Genomic DNA, 22653 nt, shown 5'->3' on the forward strand with positions numbered 1-22653 from the left:
GAATATGAAACTGTGGAGTGGTCTTCGACTAAGGTGACACGCATATCATCTTTGACATCCAATCTTTTCGACTTTTCATTTTGATAGAAACAAAGTGCTGAAAATCCTGATTCACACCGGTAGTGTGAAATAAAAATGAATTGCTTGCAAGCTCTACTGAGGGTTAAAAGCTGACAAAGCTGTTTTGCTCTGAGGGCAGGTTATTCATACAGGCGTCTGTCATAAGACAGGGTCCAGTAAGCTGGCCAAGGCAAATTTCCAGTTTCTTAGGAACGCGTCTATTTGACACAAGAGAGCTGACCTTTCCTTCTTTAGGGTCTATCTGACAAGTGAAAAAAATAAGAACAGTTGGCCCATTAGCGTACTTAAATGAAATGTTTAAGTAAACGATATTATGTTGATCTTTAAAGAAATAAGGGGAAGGGGGAGGAAAAAGAAAGTGTAAAAAAACAATAGAGAAAAAATGTAATTTTGCTCTTCTTCCTTGCAACGTAGAATCCACGTATTCATTTGTGACTGAATAAAAATCGAATTGACTGAACTTGTCCTGTCTTCCTCGGGGGGGCTTTTTCTTCTTCAGTATGTAGTAGCAAAAGGAATCAGACGGAGCTCTCATACATAGGTCACTTTACCAGACGAGGGTCTGCCTGTGTCAATGCACATCACAATTCTCCAAGACTCTTCGAGTTGAATTCATTTCGCGACATTTCCTTTGTCTCACATGAGAAACGTTTTTCTCGTCGTTTTTTTTCTTGCGCGTTGTTTTTCTCACGAGTACGTTAACTCACACATTAGGCTTAGGTTGAGATAAGCACTTGCGAGAAAACTAACGGCAAGAGACGTAACGCGCGATAAAAAAAATCACGTGAGTAAGTTTAACAGGACGGGGCTAGATAGTGAGTATAAATGTTCCTTTTTATCTGACCCTCACGAACCCCCTGAAAGCGTCTGGGATGGAAAGTAGCAGAGTGGAATCGGGTGTTATGGTCTAACAAATATTTCTGATAGTTTTTGGGGGAAAAAAACAGCCGTCATCAGCGTCAGGTTCAAATGCCAGCATCTTGCCAGGGTGTGGAGTTGTGTCAGCACCCGAGGCACCTGTGAGGGCACCATTGACACAGAAGAGAGAGGTTGGGGGCGCGCACTGGTAGTGTGTTGGACGCAGAAGGATCTGCACAAAGTTTATAGTGACATATGCTGCCGTCCAGATGTCCTGTTTTCCAGGGTCGCCCCTGCATTTTCCAGTAGGACCATGGCAAACATCATTCTGACAGGATTGCAGGTGTGTGGCTGCGTAAGACTAAGAGCTCGAATTGCTAACACCTCAAATGCTTTTCTGCCAAAGAGAACAGTGCAGTGCAGTGTAATCTAGAAGCTGAGGAGCAGTCTTTGCATTGAGACAGCACATAGGAAAGTATCAAGGGAAAAATACAGAAAGGGTTTGCATATGGTGGTCATTGATTTGGAGAAGACTTATGATGGGGTGCCACTTCAAGAGGTCCGGAGGTGCAAGAGAGAGAAAGGAGGACCAGAGAAGAATGTGTGGATTGTTCAGGAGATGTTTGAGGGAGTCAGGACTGGGGTTGGGATAGCAGACAAGATCCCAGTTAGAGGACGCCAGCACCAGGGATCTTCTTGAAGGCCTTATGTCTTTAATCTGGTTATGGATGTGTTGAGTCAAGGGTTAAACAGCCAGTCCCACTATTTGATGACATTGTGCTGTGTAGCACCAGAATGGAGGACCTGGACAGGAAGTTGGAAGAATAGAGGAAAGCTTTAGAAGAGCAGAGGGTTGGGCATAGTGGTGGCTCTGAAACTAGGGATCTGCGCTGGCAATAGGAAGGTTGCTGGTTCAAATCCCATAAACGCCAGAAGTGACTCTACTCCATTGGGCCCCTGAACAAGGCCCTTAAACCGCAATTGCTTTGTGGTTGGTATGCCGTTCATCTCCATCCAGCCCTGCAAGCAGGTCTTCCAACTTACGGGGAAAACATGGCGGTTGGTGGCAGGATTGGCACTGATTGGTGCTGAGGTGTCACCCGCTGCACTCGAGTCCTAATCCAGGTGGTTCGTCGTGTGGTGGACTATCAGCGCTCTCTCCCAACTTCTCCTTAAGAAGATAGAAGGTTGAAGATAAATAGGAAGGAGACAGAATATCTGAGGTTTAATGATGATTGGGATTGAGAAGTTAGGGTGTTGAAGAGAGCTACCGAAAAGAGTGAAGACGTTTGAATATCTAGGATTAGTGGTGGCTCAAGATGCTACGCTAAAGCCACAGAGTGCAAAGACCAACTGGACAAAAATATCAGGTGTATTGTGTGAAAGACGAATTAAGGTCAAGGTTAAAGGTCAGGTTTCGAAGACCAACAATGATGTGTGGAGCTGAGACATGGGCAGTCAGGTGAGCACAGGAGGAGAGGCTGGATGTGGCAGAAATGAAAATGTGGAGACGGATGTGTGGAGCTACAAAGAAGGACAGAATGAAACAATCAGAGGAACAACAATGGTGGGCGAGATATCTAAGAAAGGACAGGAAAGTAGATTGAAGTGTTATGGACACGTGTTGAGGAGAGACAAGGAATATGTGGACAAAAAGAGTGATGGGATTGGAAGTCCAGGGGAAGAGACAGTGAGTCCAAAGCAGAGGTGGATGGATAAAGTGAAAGAAGATCTGAAGTTGAAAGGGTCTTACTGGGGGAGGATGTGCAGGACCGTGCTGTAGGCAGAAGGTTGATCAAGGACATCGACCCCACATAGAAACCAGAAAAGATGAAGAAGGAGATGGAGTGTAGTTTATTATTTTATTTTTATACGTGAAACTGTTGATATAATGAGGTCTACACTGTTAAAGTTTATTGATGTTTAGTTATAGTCATCTTTATATGCTTTAGGCTGTGATTAAACCACTTCTGAAGGTGGTTCTGCTGGTACAAAGGTCAACACATCGGCTGCCGTTGTACACTTGGGGTTTATCCTGCCACCGCTTGAAGGGCTGAGGTGTTTTTCTCCAGTTTATGAAATCTGCTGGAGACTGAAGGTGCTCCTCCATCGAGTTCTCGATTGACTGCAGACTGTGCACCGCCTCGCTGAGTTTAGGAGATGTTTTACATGTGTTTTGAATTCTGTAGGTTGCTTTGAATACAGGTGTCTGATAAGTAAGAAGGACAAATGTTAACAAGGACGATGAGAAAGACACCAAAACGTGCATTTGCAGGCACTCTGTGAGAACAAGAAAAACTTTGTCCCACATTTATACTGTTGGAGGAACAAACTTGGGTAAGCAGTCACTATAAGTTTTGAGTGGCCATTGTTAGTCTCATCAGATGAGCAAGTGTAGCAGTGGTGGAACAAGAGTTTTGACCTGGGATGGGCAAGTTCATTAGTGGGTCCAATCTCTCAACATACAACAACCCCCCTCTCCCCCCCAAGAAAACTGTGATATTAATGTGTTGGGTTAGTTGGTACTGGAGGATGGTTTCCGGTTAGAGTTAAATGGGTGGGGGATTTTTCCAGAGGTTGGTTTTGGGTTATGGTTGGTCGGTAACATAGGATGGTTTCTAGGAAGAGCAGGTGGGGATGGGGCATTTCGGTTGTGGTGGATAGTTTTTCTTCCGTCGGTTGTGGTTGATAGTTTCCTGGTGGGTGTTTTGTTTATGGTGGAGGATTTCTGGAGTAGGTGGGCCCCTCGTTGGTTATGGTTTATGGGTGGTCAGTTACGTAGGATGGTTCCTGGGAAGGGCTGGTGATGATGGGGCTTTACGGTTGTGATGGATGGTTTCCCTTCAGTCTGGTGTGGTTGATAGTTTCTGGTAGGTGTTTTGGGTACAGTGGAGGTTTTCTGAGATAGGTGGGTCCCTCGTTGGTTATGGTTTATGGATGGTCGGTTACGTAGGATGGTTCCTGGGAAAGGCAGGTGGTGATGAGGCATTACAGTTGTGATGGATAGTTTTTCTTCCGTCGGTTGTGGTTGATAGTTTCCTGGTGGGTGTTTTGTTTATGGTGGAGGATTTCTGGAGTAGGTGGGCCCCTCGTTGGTTATGGTTTATGGGTGGTCAGTTACGTAGGATGGTTCCTGGGAAGGGCTGGTGATGATGGGGCTTTACAGTTGTGATGGATGGTTTCCCTTCAGTCGAGGGTGGTTGATAGTTTCCTGGTGGGTGTTTATCTTACGGAAGATGGTTTCTGGGTTAGGTGGGGCCCTTTGTTTCATTGGTGCCCTGACTGACCACCCTCTTGCCGCCTCCACCAAAGAAGTGTTTAAAAAAAAAAAAAAGTAGAGCTATTGAAGATTATATTAATCTGCAGTGCTGGTTGCAGCTCAGGGTTACATGAAGATAGAATTTGTGAGCTCCATCATTTAGAGCCTTTCCATTAGCTCTGGGATAGGCCTCAGCGCCATGCAACTATGAGGAGGAGCGGGTGGAGATGATGAAAAGATGGACCTGAGTGCAAATATTTATGACTGCCATCTATAGTTTTGAATGGCAAATTGTAAGGTGGCTGATGGCATTGTGTTGAAGTGGAGAGGAAGTTGGACGAATGGAAGAGGGCTTTGGAAGACAGAATTCTGGTTGAAGAAAAATTGGAAGAAGAAGAAAAATGTGTGAGATTTAATGATGATCAGGATTCAGAAGTTAGCCGCCTGCAGGGAGAGCTACTGAAAAGAGGGGATACATTTAAAATATCTAGGATCAGTGGTAGCCCAGGATGGAGAATTAGATGCAGAGTGCAGTGCGGGTGCCACAATTAATATTGTGTGACCGAAGAATTAAGATGAAGATTAAAGGTCTTGTTTTTAAGACAATGGAGAGACCAACCATGATGTTAAGACATGGGAAGTAAAGGGGATGCAGGGGAAAAAGTCAAATGTGTCAGAAATGAGAATATTGAGATGGATGTATGGCGCTACAAAAAAGGGCAGAATGAAACAATCTGAGGTACAACAAAAGTGAAGGGAGATATCTAAGAAGTGGTAAGGACATGTGATGAGGAGAGACAAGGAATATGTAGGTAAAGACTGATGGGAATGGAAGTCCAGGGGAAGAGAAAGTGAGGGAGGTGAAAGTGCAAGTGGAAGGATAAAGTAGAAGATGATCTGACGGGAGGAGGTGCAGGACCGAGCTGTTTGGAGAAGGTTGATGAAGAATTCCAACCCCACAAAGAAGCTGGAATAGATGAATATGAAGAAGTTATAGTTTTGTTCATGATTTGTGACAGATGATTATCAGCAAGAGTCAAAGGGAAGGTCTACAGGATGGTAGTAAGACCAGCTATGTTATATGGGTTGGAGATGGTGGCACAGGAGACAGAGGTGGAAGTGGCAGAGTTAAAAATGCTAAGATTTGCATTGGGTGTGACAAGGATGGACATGATTAGAAATGAGGACATTAGAGGGTCAGCTCAGGTGGGATGGTTGGGAGACAAAGTCAGAGTTGGTTTGGACATGTGCAGAGGAGAGATGAGGGGTATAATGAGAGAAGGGTGCTAAGGATAGAGCTGCCTGGCAAGAGGAGAAGAGGAAGGCCTAAGAGAAGGTTTATGGATGTGGTGAGAGATGACATGCAGGTGATGGGTGTAGCAGAACAAGAGATATGGAAGAAGATGATCCGCTGTGGCGACCCCTAACGGGAGCAGCCGAAAGAAGAAGAAGAAGAAGAAGATAATAGTTTTGTTCAGAGGAGCAAGTCTTTCATCATTTGTTCCTCAGGAATTACATTACATTATGTTACATGTACTTATTTGGCTGTCACCTTTGTCCAGTTTATACAATTGGTTCCATTTCTTTTGGTTTTGCAGTTTGAACACAGGCAGGTCATATGACTTGCACAGGGTCACGCAGTGTCAGTAGTCGGATTTGAACCCACTATCTCAGGGTTTTATTTTAATCCTTAGTTTGGGGGAAAAAAAGAACACTATTTGTGCTTTTATTTTAAATGACTTCCCCTCAACCAAAAGGACAAATGAAGGAAAACGGTTCTAAATGTTGAAAATATGAAGCCTGCCGTTTTAACATGAGTGACGGCACAGAGTGCTCTTTCAAATCCGACTTAACCTACTTTCCCAGAGAAAGCCACAGCACGTGCTGTTTGCAGCCAAGGTTAACTCCTCGTAGTCCTGGAGATGAGCTTTGCGATATGTTCAGCAATTAGAGGTTTTTGGGATTGGAGAGGCAACTGGGCTCCCCAGACAGAGTGAATGGCCTCGATGAAGGGGACTGTGGCTCCAGCAGACCACCCACTACAGGGCCTTTATGCCCCCTTACTTCAAGTTTATGATCATGCAAAGAAACACGTGGGCCTCTGGCGCTCAAATGAAGGCGGATTTGCGTACAGATCTTCAATTCCACCCCTATGGGTAAACGTTAACATTATACAAAGTTATTGTCTGTCTGTATACCTGCATTGTTATCAATCTTTAATTTAATATTGTCTTTATCAGTATGCTGCTGCTGGAGTATGTGAATTTCCCCTTGGGATTAATAAAGTATCTATCTATCTATCTATCTATCTATCTATCTATCTATCTATCTATCTATCTATCTATCTATCTATCTATCTCGATCGATCGCAAGCTGAACGTTTCCATTTTTCACAAGATGGTGTTTAGTGTTCACAATGGCGGGGGGAGAAAATGAACACCCTCACGGATGTCTGTGATCTTCTGTTTCCTTCTTCTCTTTATGGAGGTGTTTGCCACGGTTAATGATCAATAAATACAACTCTTACACTTGACTACACAGTGCCCTCCAAAATGTTTGAGACAAAATCACATTTTTAATTGGTTTACGCCCTCTGCTCCTCAGTTTCAAACTACAAATCAAACAATTCAGACAGTCCTGCGGTGGGCTGGCGCCCTGACCGGGATTTGTTCCTGCCTTGCGCCCTGTGCTGTCTGGGACCCTAGTTAGGGTAGTTAGGATATAGCGGGTTGGATAATGACTGACTGACTGATGACAATTCAGACATCGTGATTAAAGTGCACATTGCTGACTTTGATTGAAGGGTATTTGCTGACATTTCGGTCCCACAACACATTTTCTGTGTGGTCTCCCCCCCATTTCAGGGCACGTTTGGAGCACAGCAGTGAAAGGTCTATTAAAGCCGTTGTCATATTTAGGACTTTGTCGCATATCCCTCACATGCAGTGACTGCTTGCTATTCACAGTCATCACCAGGGGCTGAGAGTCTTCTCTGGTGATGCTCTGCCAAGCCTCTAAGGCAGCCATCTTCACCTACTGCTTGTTTCGGGGGTCTTGCCCAGCCTCCTAATGGCGTCTTTGACTTTCATTGGCACAGCTCTTGTCCTCGTGTTGAACAATGGCAACTATAAACTCCATAGGGTAGAAGCAAGCCGATGAAACCCACCTGAGGAATCACAAACACCAGGGACATCAAGTGTCCCAAACATTATGGTGCCCTGAAATGGGGGGGACATGTAGAAAAAGTGTTGTGGGACCAAAATGTCTGCAAATCCCCTTCAATCAAAGTCTGCAATGTGCACTTTAATAACAATGTCGGAAAATTGTTGGATTTGTAATTTTAAACTTTGGAGCAGAGTTGGGGGAATCAAGGAAAAATATCCCAAATGTTATGGTGGGCACTGTACTTTTGAATTATTTTATCGGTCCACCCTTTTCTAAACCTGATTTATGGATTTTATATCAAAATGTAGAGTACTGCAGGGCTGGAACCTGCTCTGGTGGGCTTGCATGCAATGGCAGGAATGAGCCCCGGATGGAGTAGGATCAATGCCGGGCACACTCTGTTCTGCTCCCCTGGGAAAAGCCTGTGCTGGGGTACGAGAAGGACGATTCCCAACTTCATGATCTGTGAAAAGCAGTGGACATTTTAAAAGGTTATGAAAGTTTGCCACACCTCCCTAGTATTTCTTTTTATATTTTGCACTTGAAGAAGTTTTATCAATCACCCCATAGATGAGATGATACAAAACCTTAGAGTTCTGAGGTCACTTCTGCATGGATATCCCTCAGTGAGTGGGGGTCTTTGCCAGGGTATCCCCTGCCTGCTGTATTGTTTGAGAGGTTCACGGGTAGCACTTCCAGGAACAGAGGAGGTTCAAATGGGCAAATCAGCCTGTTACCTCACACATTGTAACGGCGTTCAAAGTGTGGTGCAAAATTCGAGATACGGTTACGACGTACCCAAGTCACGTTCATTTCAAAGCCATGTGTCCAAAGAAGTAACGTTACCAACACATAGACGCGCATGGCTTCTCCACGTAGATGGTTTGTCCATTACTTAAGGTGCAAAATCTTTTGCAAATATTATTTTGTCTCTGTCAAATTGATATCTCTTCATGAACTCATTGTCCTGCATCTCCAAAACATTCAGCCTTTCCCTAGATGCACTTGCTCATCTCTTTCTAAACGCCCTCTTCAGGACAGCTCTCTAGCTCTCCTAAATCCTGGTAAAGTTAGGAGTAGTTTCCTAAATTAGGAAAATCAATACAATTCTTTTCTCTTGCTTCTGAGAGTAGGACCGGATTCGCGTCACTCTGAGGTTTGACTCGTACTCTGAGATGCTTGATGAACGCAGTCACCGACGATTAAATCTGTTTGTGCGGTTATCACTACAAGTATCAATTGTTATCTTCTACACAGGGTAAACGTTTCAGAATAGTACAGTGGAACCTTGGTTTACGAGTAACTTGGTTTATGAGTGTTTTGCAAGACAAGCTAAAATTTGTAATATATTTTGACTTGATAAACGAGTGAGGTCTTGCAATACAAGTAGTATGTATATGCTTTGTCTGCTGAGCGTCATGTGATCACAACTGAGCTGATGGTTCTTCTCTCTCTCTCTTGCTGCGGGATTGTGGGCAATCGTCTCCTATTCTCCGTCTGAGTCAGCGTGCCTCACTCATATAGTCAACATCCATACGAGCGTATACTGTTTATTACAGCATTGTGACTGTGTGTGTGTGTGCTGTGACGTGCGAGTCCCAGTCTTGCACCCTAAAACACAAAGCTGAGTCTCAGTACTTTAGCAACACCAGCTTTATTCAGCTTGAAACAGCAACAGTGCCGTTATTTATTGTAGCGGGATCTGCCTATACACAGACACAGCAGTCAGGCAGGGTCGTGGCCAAGTAGTACTGTGCCCTGCGCATTTATAATGTTCCTTGTTCCTTGTATCATCCATCGACGGCAGGCGCTTATAGCATGTCCGCGATCTTTTCGGATTCGCTTTTACGGCGAACTGCTACAGCACTGGGAGACTGCGATTGCTTTGGGACGCTCTTCCGCATGTCGTCCCGTTGGGTGGAATCCCACAAGAGTTTAGAAACTCAGTCACACCAGCCATGATTCTTTTCAAAAGTGCAGGTTAATTTGTTTTATGTATTTTTACTTTATATTTTGTATTAATCATTTTTATATGAATAGTTTTGGGTTGTGGAACAAATCATCTGAGTTTCCATTATTTCTTATGGGGAAATTCACTTTGATACACGAGTGCTTTGGACTGCGAACATGTTTCTGGAAGGAATTAGGCTTGCAAACCGAGGTTCCACTGTACATTGAGAAGTATGTGGAGTATTTCTTTTAATGTTTCACTACTGTTTTATTAAATTAACTGATCTTAATGTCCGACACTGAATCCTGCCCTGACCTAATATGATGTTTGCTTCTTTCTGTTTATTCTAGGATCAGAAACTCAGCCTAAAGCAGATGAGAAGATTTCCTCGGCACCCCATCGCCCTGCGTCAGGACAAAGTCCCACTTCCACCAACAAAAATGGTTTGTCCTCCTGCTTTTATTTTCCCGTGTCATGTGTTAACTTGACTTTTCTGATCTATGGGTTTACTTTTTAACTTGGAGTTAGCCATTTTTTTTTAATGCATTTCTTCTTCTTCATGTACTGTCCATTACTGCTATGCTTCTAACCCATGGTTTTCAACTCTTGGATTTTCACTTTATTTTGTTTTACAGTCAACTCCATTTAAGTGCGCGGCCTCCGGACGGGATCGCCACGTGCACTTAAGCGGAGTGCAACATGTCAGTCCTGAAAGTTGACCGTTCAGTTACCCCACCTACTAGCCTAGTCAAACGCTAATAAAACATTCGTTAAGACTTCGGTGAAGAATATAGTGGATACATGTATAATACGTAAATACACATTTACTGTTCAGATTGTGGCGGACGGCCGGGACACCCCTTTGGTACTGAATCTGGGGGAGTAGACATGGGCTGCACACTACGTCGCCCGGAATGCTTGGTGTTATCCCCCCTGGGTTGCATCGGGGCCACAATCATGGAACACCGGAGCTCAGTCCTGTTGGGCTCCGTGGCCCCCGCCAGGGGGAGCGGCATGGCTTCAGGAGCCCGTCTGGGTGGTAATTCCGCCGCAGCCGGAAGTGCAGCCTTAATTAGGTCAACGAGCACCTCCGGGGGTGCTATAAGAGGGCCTGCAGCCACTACTCTAGGCGCCAGACTCAGAAGAAGGAGGAGGACGAAGCTGCCTGGGAGGAGTGGAGGAAGAAGAGTGCGATTTTGGGGTGTTTTCTTTTCTGTGTGTTTTGGGGACTGTGTAGGGCCTGTGGGACACGGGGAAGACGTGCCCCACGGTTGAAGAATACGAAAGTAAATATTTTTGTTCATTTTCACCTGTGCCTCCGTTGTCAGTCTGTGTCGGGTCAGCGCCAACAGAGCGCATATTCCATAAGATATACATGTACTGTACCTGTACTGTACTGACAATTCATAATATATGTAGTTGCTCGTGTCCAAGTGTCAATCAATCGGGCTTACATTTTACGAAAATAATCAGTTATTGTTTTCTGCACGCTGTTCACACGATTCAGGCTGTGTATGTAATTACTGAGGCTGTAAAACTGTCCATATTCCTGACAGCCGTTATCTCCAGATAACAAATCAGCATGCGTAGGGACTTGTCAGCGCGTACGTGAAGGAAACGGTCTCATTGATCGTGCTGGCAGCAGCAGCATCCTCGTCTCCATATGAGTCTCGGTTGTCAGCAGTGTGCTTATTGACTGTACAGTACTCAGCATCAGTGCTGTCAGCTGAACGATCTGCCTTCAGCCGGTCACAAGAGCCGGGCTACTTACATCGTTGCATGCTGATTACGTCATTTGAGTGTGTCATTCGATATCGTTGTTTGACTAGTGGATGTGAAGAGGCCGTGCAGTTAACCAGAGTGAATTTGGCTGGAGTGAATAGCAATGGGATCAATAACGTACATGTGCTTAAGCGGATTGTGTGCTTATCCGAAGTTATTGCCCGTTTACTTGGCTTTATACAAATAGGGACCATGCAAGTCACATCACGTGCAGCTAAGCGGAGTCGACTGTACTTGCAATTCTCTTAAAAAAAAAACAAAAAAAAAATGCATCGATAAATGATATGCTCCAGTTTTGTTGGTGTTCGTTGTTCTTGCGTGTTCATCTTCTTGCTCGTCACCCAAAAAACAAATCGACATTTTCAACTCCGCTGCATGTGTACTGCTGAATGCCTGCCAGTCCACCAACAGTTGAGCTGACGTCTAAACTTCAGAGCTTTTCTGATAAGGAAACCGTATGAAGTTAATTGACCATTCAAAAAAATCGAGACATTGTATTGATAACAGGGACGACCTTAGGGGTGTGCAGGGCCTAGGGCTGACCAACTCCACTCAGGGCCGGTTACGTCAAATGCTGTTACCGGTACGGGTGGACTGTATAAACTTGCGCACGAATTTAATAAAAATAATGTTAACATAGGGTGGCACGGTGGCACAGTGGGTAGCGCTGCTGCCTCACAGTTAGGAGACTCGGGTTCACTTCCCGGGTCCTCCTTGCATGGAGTTTGCATGTTCTCCCCGTGTCTGCGTGGGTTTCCTCCCACAGTCCAAAGACGTGCAGGTTAGGTGCGTTGGTGATTCTAAATTGGACCTAGTGTGTGCTTTGTGTGTGTGTGGGTGTGTGTGTGTGCGCATGCCCTGCGGTGGGCTAGCGCCCTGCCCAGGGTTTGTTTCCTGCCTTGCGTCCTGTGTTGGCTGGGATTGGCTCCAGCAGACCTCCGAGACCCTGTAGTTAGGATATAGCGGGTTGGATAATGGATGGATGGATAATGTTAACATACAGTACATCGGATTTTCTCATTCTTGAAATTTTTGCAAACACAACACGTGAACTTTATCAAAAGTTAACTGGAGAATTTAACTTGACAAATCCGCTCGAATGGGACACGCGGACCTCAGAAGTGGGACCCCCCCCTGGTGCAGTCGCCCCACTTGCCAAACACCACTATTGATTGATAATATGTTTGAACCTTTGGATCAGTTCTCTTGAAAAAAATGGGAATCCTTCAACCCACTTAGTTTTCCATTTATAAGTTAAATTATTTATTTTTTTGTTTTTTTACAAATTTTCTCTCAACCTTTTCTAAATATTCCACCACCACTAATACTTTACAAGCAAGGAGAAGAATATTGGCCGCATTTCCAGACATTAATGAGTATTGTCACAGAGCTCCCCGCTAGACCACCTTCACCAATGCCGGAAAGTTCCTGCTATCGATATCGCTGTCGTATCTCAGCCAGGGGTCCTCCTCCCCTACCTGGGTTTCAAATTCATGTTTTACATCTGTTTTGTTCCTTCTTGTTTTATTTATTTATTTATTTAGTCTATTTATGTAAGCTGCATTTGTTATGTTCCAGGGTTTTTTGTGAGTGGTCCCCCAAGAGTCAGAGCCACCTGCCAATCAACATCCTCTGCCTCATAAATCCAAAGGATCTAACGATTACCAATAAAATGTACATACGGTACATAAACATCAGCCATTTTACTACACAATATATCAAACAGAACAGACCAGGCCTGTAAGGCTGAGTGCCAGTGCTCACATAATGGAGTGTTACTCAAAAATGAAGCAGTTGGTTGTATGGAAGTTAATGTTTTAATGACCCTCCCAGTAGCGGCATTGAAATCTACACAGTCAGTCACAGTTGCATTTACATTAGTATGGCCCGGGTGCATGAATAGTTGGGACACCAGCTGGGTCGTCCCATTTAATTAAAGGAAGTCCAACAAAAATACGCTTGTTGACATCTATAAAGCAGCCCCCTTGGGCAAATACTCAACAAAGATATTCGGCTCTTTGCCGTAGAAATGAGAGTCAATCACTGGAGCTTCACCTCCATGCAAAAATACGCCTCCTTCATTTCAGCCTGGCTTCTTATATTGCATGAACTGGAAAGCAGGGGGTGGGTATGGGGCAAGTGCCCTCATTTGGCATGTTTTGCGCTTATGGAGCTCGAGTGAATTCTGTGCATTGTTACCTTCCACTCCTTTTCCAAAATATCGAGTGAGAGATCCTTTTCCTGCTGTCCTCTTGGATCTTTGAAAGGGGAGGCTCTTTTTAAGCAGTTCCTTGGTTTTTGCTGATGTTGAGTTGCAGCCATTTCTCAAAATCCCCAAACCAACTGCTCTCCTCTGTCTCATCCTCCTTATCAATGCATCCAATAAGTGCAGAATCAGCTGAGAGTGACCTGCCCTGCTCTTCCATTTAGTACTCGGAGGTGTACAGAGTGAAGGTAAAATTAGGGTTAGACTTAGGGCCTGGTCCTCATGGTGCTCCAGTGTTGCTCACGCAGTCCCTGAGTCTCTCAAGCTGCGGTCCACCAGACAGAAAGTCCATCATGCAGGACACCACAGGCTCATCCACCTGCATTTCTCTAAGTTTGCCCCCTTAACAGGGATGACTGGGGTGGTATTGAAGATACCTCACAGTGCGGCCAGCTTTGTCCAGCCTCATGGAGCAGACAGATAATCGCATCCTCCTCTCCAATCTTTGTCCAACATGTAAACTCCGCTTAGCGGTTGGTTTTATCCAAAGCGAGAGTCTTCTGTTCCATGCTCCAACTATGAGATTTGTTTTTTTTTTGAGAAAATACATTTTTATGGTGAATTTTGCTCAAGAACAAAATATGTGTAATTAGTACATTAAAATAACGCCCTGATTTTACATTGGCGTCACTAGCAAACTGAAGAGTTTTCACTGTGGCAGTCAACGTGTTGAGGCCGTCATTTTATGCCACTGATACTTTGGTTATCATCATCACATTAAATCAGGGTGAATTTTTATATGACGATTGTAAAGGATGCAAACCATATTTTAAATGTTGTTTTGTAACCTAAATTTTGCTTAACATCTTTCACTTTGTATTTAGAATTCTTGAACTATTTGGATATATTTTTTATTTTAATTCCTTTGTAGTCTGTAGTAGTAACTCGGCACATTGTGCTGACAGTGTCACTTATGAAATATGGAAAACTTCATTTCTTCATCCTCGGCTCTCAAACTGTCATTTGACCTGTGAATTCCTTATATTGAATATTTTATGCAGAAACGCTACTGCTGAAGGTAGACGAAAGGCAAAGGCTGGCCAGAGAACGCAGAGAACAACGAGAAAAACAACTTGGTAAGCACGTCTTGAGTTTACGTTCATTGAGCAGAACCAGAGGGACTGGCTGCCCTTGTATGCTTGTTGTTTTTTTCCGTATCTTTCATTGTCTGTGGTGATTTGTGTTCTGATGCTTTCATTTAAGGAGATTAACATTAATTTCTTTCACACCACATATTTTCTCCATGCTCCCCCATTTCAGGGCACCATAATGTTTGGGACACAGCAGTGGCAGGTCTACTATTTAGGACTTTATTGCATATCCCCTGTGAGCACGGGTCCGAACACCATCAGACAAACACCACGTCTTTATAAGACACACGTTTATTAAACACCAAAAGTCCCGCACAGCACTCAGTGCTCCCGCACCAGACACCCTCGACCCGGGCCTTCCTCTCAAATGTCCGTGGGCCGCCTTTCCTCTCCTCACGGGAGTTTCGTCCTTCTCCTGCTCCCGACTCTAGCTCCCCGACGGCCCCTTTTATTTCCACCCGGATGTGCTCCAGGTGCTTGCTGATGTTTTTCCGGCGGCACTTTCTGGTGTGGCAGAAGTGCTGTATGAGCACCTGGAAGCACTCCGGTTGTCGCTAGAAGGATCTTTCCCCACCTTCCCAGGTGTGGTGGAAGTGCAGAGCTCTTGGGCTTTAGGAGACTTGGGGCGCCCCCTGGTGTTAGCCACGGGCCCCCACAAGTTTGTGCCTCCTTGCTCCATCCCCGTGTTCCCCTGCTTATCCAGGGCGGCTGTCCCCTCGCCACCCGAGGTACATACTGACTGCCTCCCCGTCCTTCCAGGCATCCCGACTGGGTCTGGCCCCCCAGCCTCCTGTGACACCCCTCACATGCAATGACTGCTTGAAGTCTGCCATTTGTAGACATCAGCAGGTGCTGAGGGTCTTCTTGGGTGATGCTCTGCCAGCCCTCTCATGCCGCCACCTTCAGCTCCTGCTTGTTTCGGGGGGGCTTGTCCCCTTAAGTTTTCTCTTCATGCTGAATTGGATTGAAATCAGGTGACTGGCTTGACCATTCATGAATTTTCCATTGTTTAGCTCTGATAAACTCCAGTGTGGCCTCAGCAGTTCTGTTTGGCTCGTTATCTTGTTGGAGGATGAAGTGCCGTCCAGTGAGTTTGTTGTCATTTACTGAACTCGAGCAGATCAGATGTTTCTGCACACCTCAGAATTCATTGCAGTTCCATCATCAGTGAAGTGTGCCAGGACCTGTGCCAGCCATACATGCCCAAGCCATAACACCCCCAGCACCGCCATATTTAACAGATGAGGTGGTCTGCTTTGGATCTCGGGCAGATCCTGGTCGTCTCCAGACTTTGCTCTCGCCATCACTCTGATGAGGTTCATCTTTGTCTCATCTGTCCATAAGACCTTTTCCCAGAATTCTGCAGGCTCTCTGAACTCCTGTAATCTGGCTGTGCTGTTTTTGTGGTGTGACCTCCTCTGTGTTTGTGTTCATGAAGTCTTCTGCTGATAGTCGTCTCTGACACACACACATCGGTGCTCTGAAGACTGTGTCTGGTCTGTCAGACAGGCGTTTGGGGGCTTTTTCTTGACCACAGTGAGGATTCTTCTGTCATCAGCAGTGGTGGTCGCCCTTGGCCTATCAGTCCCCTTGTGATTAATGAGCTCACCAGTGTGTTCTTCCTTCTTCATGATAGTCCAGACAGTTGATTTCAGTCCTCCTAAGGTTTTCCCGATGTCTCCAAAGGTTGTATTCTTGTGTTTCAGCCTCCTAATGGCTTCTTTGACTTTCAGTGGCACATGTTGAACAATGGCAGGTGCAGACTACAAAGAGTAGAAGCAGACTGAGGTCTCTTATGAAGCCATGAAACCCACCTGAGGAATCACAAACTCCTGACGCCAACTGTCCCTGACATTTTGGTGTCCTGAAATGGGGGGACCGTGTAGAAAAAGTGTGGCGAGACTGAAATGTGGGCCAATAGCCTTCAATCACAGTCTGCGATGTACACTTTAATGACGACGTCTGAAGTGTTTGATTTGTAAATTTATACTGTGGAGCAGAGGGCTAACTCAAGGGGAAAATATCCCAAACATTTTAGAGGACGCGGTGTATGTAGATGTTATACAGGATGGTGTGAACAGTGTGTAGTAAGATTATTTCAAATATTTGGCCTCCTTCTGGTGAAATATTACTTTAAAACTTTTTTTTGTTGTAGCTGCTCGAGAGTCTGCCTTGTTTGAAAGAGAAGAAAAGGCAAAGCAGTACTACGAAAAGCACCTCGAGGAGAGGAAGAAAAAATTAGAAGAGCAACGACTCAAAGAAGAAAGACGCCGTGCTGCTGTGGAAGAAAAACGCAGGCAGAAGCTTGAGGAAGAAAAGGTACAGCGAGATTTTAATTTTTGTAACATGTCTTTTATTAATTTTTTTGTTTTATTTGATGGGATTTCATAGTTTGAGCTGTGATATCCATCCATCTTCCACGACACCCGCAATGTTTATCTCTCGAACCCTTTGCAGTGTGACTTCAGAGCGGGTGTTTCAATGGAAGCTACGCCAGCTGCCCTGCCATAAGTCGTTTTAGAATCATTTCAGAATTCGAGCATCAGCCTGAGCACTGCTTTATCATACCCGCCAAATTGCTTTTATTTGTCTGTATTTTTCATTTTTGAAGGAACGTCATGAAGCTGTTGTTCGGCGAACAATTGAAAGAAGTCAGAAAGCCAAACAGAAACCTAACAGGTGGTCCTGGGGTGGGCCTCTTCAGAGCAGCCTCAGCTATTCAAGTGGTAAATAATTATGAAGTCCTATCTTGATATTCTTCTTAGGTCAATGAATGGAGAGCAATGGCCACTGCATTGAAACTTTAATATCATCGTTGATTTTTAAAATCTTGAATTGCCTCATTGGTGCTAATTATTTTGTACGAAAAGAATGTTTAATTCTTGTGTGGTCTACAGGATATCTTGCTGTGTTTTACAATTTTTATCCATTTAATTGGGTGGATGCCAGTGAAAAAAATTATATCGCATACATTTGTATAATAAACACACATCTACAGTGGTGTGAAAAACTATTTGCCCCCTTCCTGATTTCTTATTCTTTTGCATGTTTGTCACACAAAATGTTTCTGATCATCAAACACATTTAACCATTAGTCAAATATAACACAAGTAAACACAAAATGCAGTTTTTAAATGATGGTGTTTATTATTTAGGGAGAAAAAAAATCCAAACCTACATGGCCCTGTGTGAAAAAGTAATTGCCCCCTTGTTAAAAAATAACCTAACTGTGGTGTATCACACCTGAGTTCAATTTCCGTAGCCACCCCCAGGCCTGATTACTGCCACACCTGTTTCAATCAAGAAATCACTTAAATAGGAGCTGCCTGACACAGAGAAGTAGACCAAAAGCACCTCAAAAGCTAGACATGATGCCAAGATCCAAAGAAATTCAGGAACAAATGAGAACAGAAGTAATTGAGATCTATCAGTCTGGTAAAGGTTATAAAGCCATTTCTAAAGCTTTGGGACTCCAGCGAACCACAGTGAGAGCCATTATCCACAAATGGCAAAAACATGGAACAGTGGTGAACCTTCCCAGGAGTGGCCGGCCGACCAAAATTACCCCAAGAGCGCAGAGACGACTCATCCGAGAGGTCACAAAAGACCCCAGGACAACGTCTAAAGAACTGCAGGCCTCACTTGCCTCAATTAAGGTCAGTGTTCACGACTCCACCATAAGAAAGAGACTGGGCAAAAACGGCCTGCATGGCAGATTTCCAAGACGCAAACCACTGTTAAGCAAAAAGAACATTAGGGCTCGTCTCAATTATGCTAAGAAACATCTCAATGATTGCCAAGACTTTTGGGAAAATACCTTGTAGACTGATGAGACAAAAGTTGAACTTTTTGGAAGGCAAATGTCCCGTTACATCTGGCGTAAAAGGAACACAGCATTTTAGAAAAAGAACATCATACCAACAGTAAAATATGGTGGTGGTAGTGTGATGGTCTGTGGTTGTTTTGCTGCTTCAGGACCTGGAAGGCTTGCTGTGATAGATGGAACCATGAATTCTACTGTCTACCAAAAAATCCTGAAGGAGAATGTCCGGCCATCTGTTCGTCAACTCAAGCTGAAGCGATCTTGGGTGCTGCAACAGGACAATGACCCAAAACACACCAGCAAATCCACCTCTGAATGGCTGAAGAAAAACAAAATGAAGACTTTGGAGTGGCCTAGTCAAAGTCCTGACCTGAATCCAATTGAGATGCTATGGCATGACCTTAAAAAGGCGGTTCATGCTAGAAAACCCTCAAATAAAGCTGAATTACAACAATTTTGCAAAGATGAGTGGGCCAAAATTCCTCCAGAGCGCTGTAAAAGACTCATTGCAAGTTATCACAAACGCTTGATTGCAGTTATTGCTGCTAAGGGTGGCCCAACCAGTTATTAGGTTCAGGGGGCAATTACTTTTTCACACAGGGCCATGTAGGTTTGGATTTTTTTTTCTCCCTAAATAATAAAAACCACCATTTACAAACTGCATTTTGTGTTTACTTGTGTTATATTTGACTAATGGTTAAATGTGTTTGATGATCAGAAACATTTTGTGTGACAAACATGCAAAAGAATAAGAAATCAGGAAGGGGGCAAATAGTTTTTCACACCACTGTAGTTAGGAGGTTGTTTTTACCTAAAGTGGCTAAAAAATCACAATGGTACGTACACTTTACAAGATTCTCCATTAAGCACTGAGGAAGGTTAAGTGACTCGTGCCTCTTGGTAGATAAGACCACATTGACCAAAAATTGAATGCAGATATCAATAAAGTGCAGTCAGCTCTTGTTTATCAAGGGCTAATTATACAGATTGTGGAAAAGATAAGATGCACCGCATTTGAGAAATGCTAAAATCTTCCTCCAAAAGCAGATGTCCTTACCACCTTTAGCCACCTTCTTTCAAATCTGATTGTTTTCTGTTTTCTGACAGTTTTGCTGCCCTTTCAGAGCTGACAGGCTGCTACTCAAAATGCAAAATCAGCTTTGCTCTTCGTTTTCTGCATCTTGTCAGTGTTTCTTTCCTCCCTTGAAAATCAATAGTAGAGGAACATCTTAGTCAGTAGTGGTGGGGATAAAGGTCTAATGATAGATAGATAGATAGATAGATAGATAGATAGATAGATAGATAGATAGATAGATAGATAGATAGATAGATAGATAGATAGATAGATAGATAGATAGATAGATAGATAGATAGATAGCAGGGATGGATGGATAGACAGATAGATAGCGTAGTTGGAAGAATTAAATAGATAGCATAGTTGGCAGGATTAGATAGATATAATAAATAGGTGGATTGGTAGATATGAAAGGCACTATATGATATATAGTGAAAGGCACTATATGGTAGATAGATAGATAGATAGATAGATAACGTAGTTGGCAGGGATGGATGGATAAAAAGATATATGGATAGCGTAGTTGGCAGGATTAGATAGATACAATAGATAGGTGGATTGGTAGATATGAAAGGCACTATATGATAGATAGTGAAAGGCACTATATGGTAGCTAGATAGATAGATAATGTAGTTGGCAGGGATGGATGGATAAACAGATAGATAGATAGATAGACAGCATAGTTGGCAGGATTAGATAGATAGATAGATATAATCGATAGGTGGATTGGTAGATATGAAAGGCACTATATGATAGTGAAAGGCACTATATGGTAGGTAGATAGATAGATAGATAATGTAGTTGGCAAGGATGGATGGATAAACAGATAGATAGCGTAGTTGGCAGGATTAGATAGATAGGTAGATAAATACAATAGATAGGTGGATTGGTAGATATGAAACGCAATATATGATAGTGAAAGGCACTATATGGTAGATAGATAGATAGATAATGTAGTTGGCAGGGATGGATGGATAGATAGATAGCATAGTTGGCAGGATTAGATAGATAGGTAGATACAATAGATAGGTGGATTGGTAGATATGAAATGCACTATATTATAGATAGTAAAAGGCACTATATGGTAGGTAGATAGATAATGTAGTTGGCAGAGATAGATAGATAGATACAATAGATAGTTAGATTATTAGATATGAAAGACACTATATGATAGGTAGATAGGTGGTTAAAGGTACTATATTATAGATAGTGAAAGGCACTATATGGTAGGTAGATAGATAATGTAGTTGGCAGAGATAGATAGATACAATAGATAGTTAGATTATTAGATATGAAAGACACTATATGATAGGTAGATAGGTGGTTAAAGGCACTATATGATGGAAAAATAGAAAAGAAGGAAGAAACATCCCAGGTCTATAGGCAGATCGACTTTTGTTTTCTGCCCTGCAGCCAATTATCTTAAGTAACATTTATTTTGCGCTTTTAAATTTTTGTATTATGTTAACATTTTTGGATAACTAAAGTAGAAAGATAACAGTTCCAAAATGCTGGATGTAGTTTCATGTAAATAAGGCTAAATTAAATCTGTAATTCCATCGAAAAACAGATTCTGGCTCTCTTTGAACCAGTAATACACTACCAGTAATAGTAAAACTATTTGTATGAAATGGTAGGATAGATGGACTCCTAAGATGTGTTATTTGTGTTTAAACCATCATTATGGACTCTCTAGGTGTCCTGTCGATGACAGACAAGAGATCAATTTTTAAATATTTGCTATCACTTGCCCTACGTGTACCTTCATCGCCTTTCCCCATTATCCGTGTGTGTCTGAACGTCTCTTGACCGGCTGACACTCCTTCTCTCAAGCGTGTTCCCATAATGCCTCAGACTCTTTCGTTATTTTCGAGGTGCCCGGCGGCTCGCCTTCTGTCTGCTTTTATACTCCCATCTTTGTAGGCGACTTTCTCAGTTTGCCTCCTAAGCCTTCTCTCCTCCTCATGTGTTTCACACCCGCACTTCCTCTTTCGATCGCATCACCAAAGTCAAACTGACCGATTAGATTGTTCTGAGGGACTGGCCACACTCGCAGAACTTAGTGTTTCATTATATAGTAGATGATCCCTGACCACCTTCCCTTGTTATCCTATTTCCTCAGGACTTAAAGGAATGAAAATTGTACATGTTGTTATTTTTCACCATGTTTGTAATGGTGGTCGAGAAAAATTTTTAATGTCATGTTTTCTTGGAGAAAGTACATGAGGAAGATTCTCAATAGGTGACCAGTGCTAGACAATGGCAACCGCTGTGAAAAATGTCAACGTAAAAAAAAAATAAATAAAAAACAAAACTACGTAACAACTTTTATGTTGGGTTGAAGGCCCAGTTGGGCCAGAGATTGCGACTAAAGTCGCCGTCCCTCTAGAGCCCCAGTGTCCAGTCGCTGTTTGGTTAGGCAGCATGTTCTTGGATGAGGTATTAGATATTAGGAGTTATGTTTAGACATTATGCTATGGTATCTACTCTCAATAGAGCCTTTTCTGTTTGTATTTTGCTTTTGATTGCACTCTACCTTCCATCTTTTTATTCCTCATTATTTGTTTCTTTCCAAATCTCTCATTTTCTTGTGCTGTCTTTTTGTTTCCCTCTCATTTAGGTTTTGTTGAGTCTGCTTTCCTCTTTCTCGATTTAGCAGGCTTGGAGAACAATGTTCAAGGTGGTAGTGGTTTTGGCAGATATGGTCCAAAATCGAAATGTGATTATCAAGTTTCACTTCCATTTGAAACCTTGGGAGTAGCTCATCAGCGATTCCTTAATACACGTGCATTGCTAACGCCCATAGCTCCAGGTGTAGACTCCCCATGAATGTACGACCCGTATGGTGCTTTCCCACCTCAGGAGATTTTTTTTTTTCAGGAACCAGGGACTTTTTAGGAATTTTTGTAGCATTCCCACCACAGGAGCCATCGGGCCATTTGTAGCTCATGGTACTTTGTTAGCTCTTACTCCAGGGTATGTGCTTTTCGTTCAACCAAACTATTTTGGGTGGGGTTCGGGCAGTGAATTGTGCTGATTGGTTGACCCCAAGCACTGGCACCTTCTTACAAATCTGTTGGTGCTTTGGACTTGAGTGCGTTATCGGTGACGATGGTGCACCACACTTCATCACTATGCACACCATGCACCTCCTCAATGCCATAATCTCCCTTTTTGAGTAATGAGGTGGGGGGGTCCCCCACAAACTCCCAATCACACCACATTTGCATAGTCTCCTCCCTACTGTACTATGCCATCGACGTAGTCCTCTCCCCCATGAGGTCACAATCTCTTCCAAGCAA

General features: G+C 43.4%; 1 protein-coding gene across 7 annotated transcripts in view; it reads left to right on the plus strand.

The window, feature by feature from the left end:
* Nucleotides 1–22653, plus strand: part of map7b (microtubule-associated protein 7b) — a 100600-nt gene that overhangs the window by 28834 nt on the left and 49113 nt on the right. For 6 of the 7 annotated variants that reach the window (XM_051919283.1, XM_051919284.1, XM_051919286.1 and 3 more), the window contains exons 2-5: nt 9665–9757; nt 14364–14438; nt 16609–16772; nt 17065–17179. In XM_051919283.1, the coding sequence (XP_051775243.1) occupies nt 9665–9757; nt 14364–14438; nt 16609–16772; nt 17065–17179 (447 nt within the window). Of the gene's footprint in view, nt 1–9664; nt 9758–14363; nt 14439–16608; nt 16773–17064; nt 17180–21971; nt 22071–22653 lie in introns of all 7 variants that reach the window. The other variant, XM_051919282.1, reaches the window with a different exon arrangement.

Source organism: Erpetoichthys calabaricus, chromosome 15 (genome assembly GCF_900747795.2).
Source record: "Erpetoichthys calabaricus chromosome 15, fErpCal1.3, whole genome shotgun sequence".
Lineage (NCBI taxonomy): Eukaryota > Metazoa > Chordata > Cladistia > Polypteriformes > Polypteridae > Erpetoichthys > Erpetoichthys calabaricus.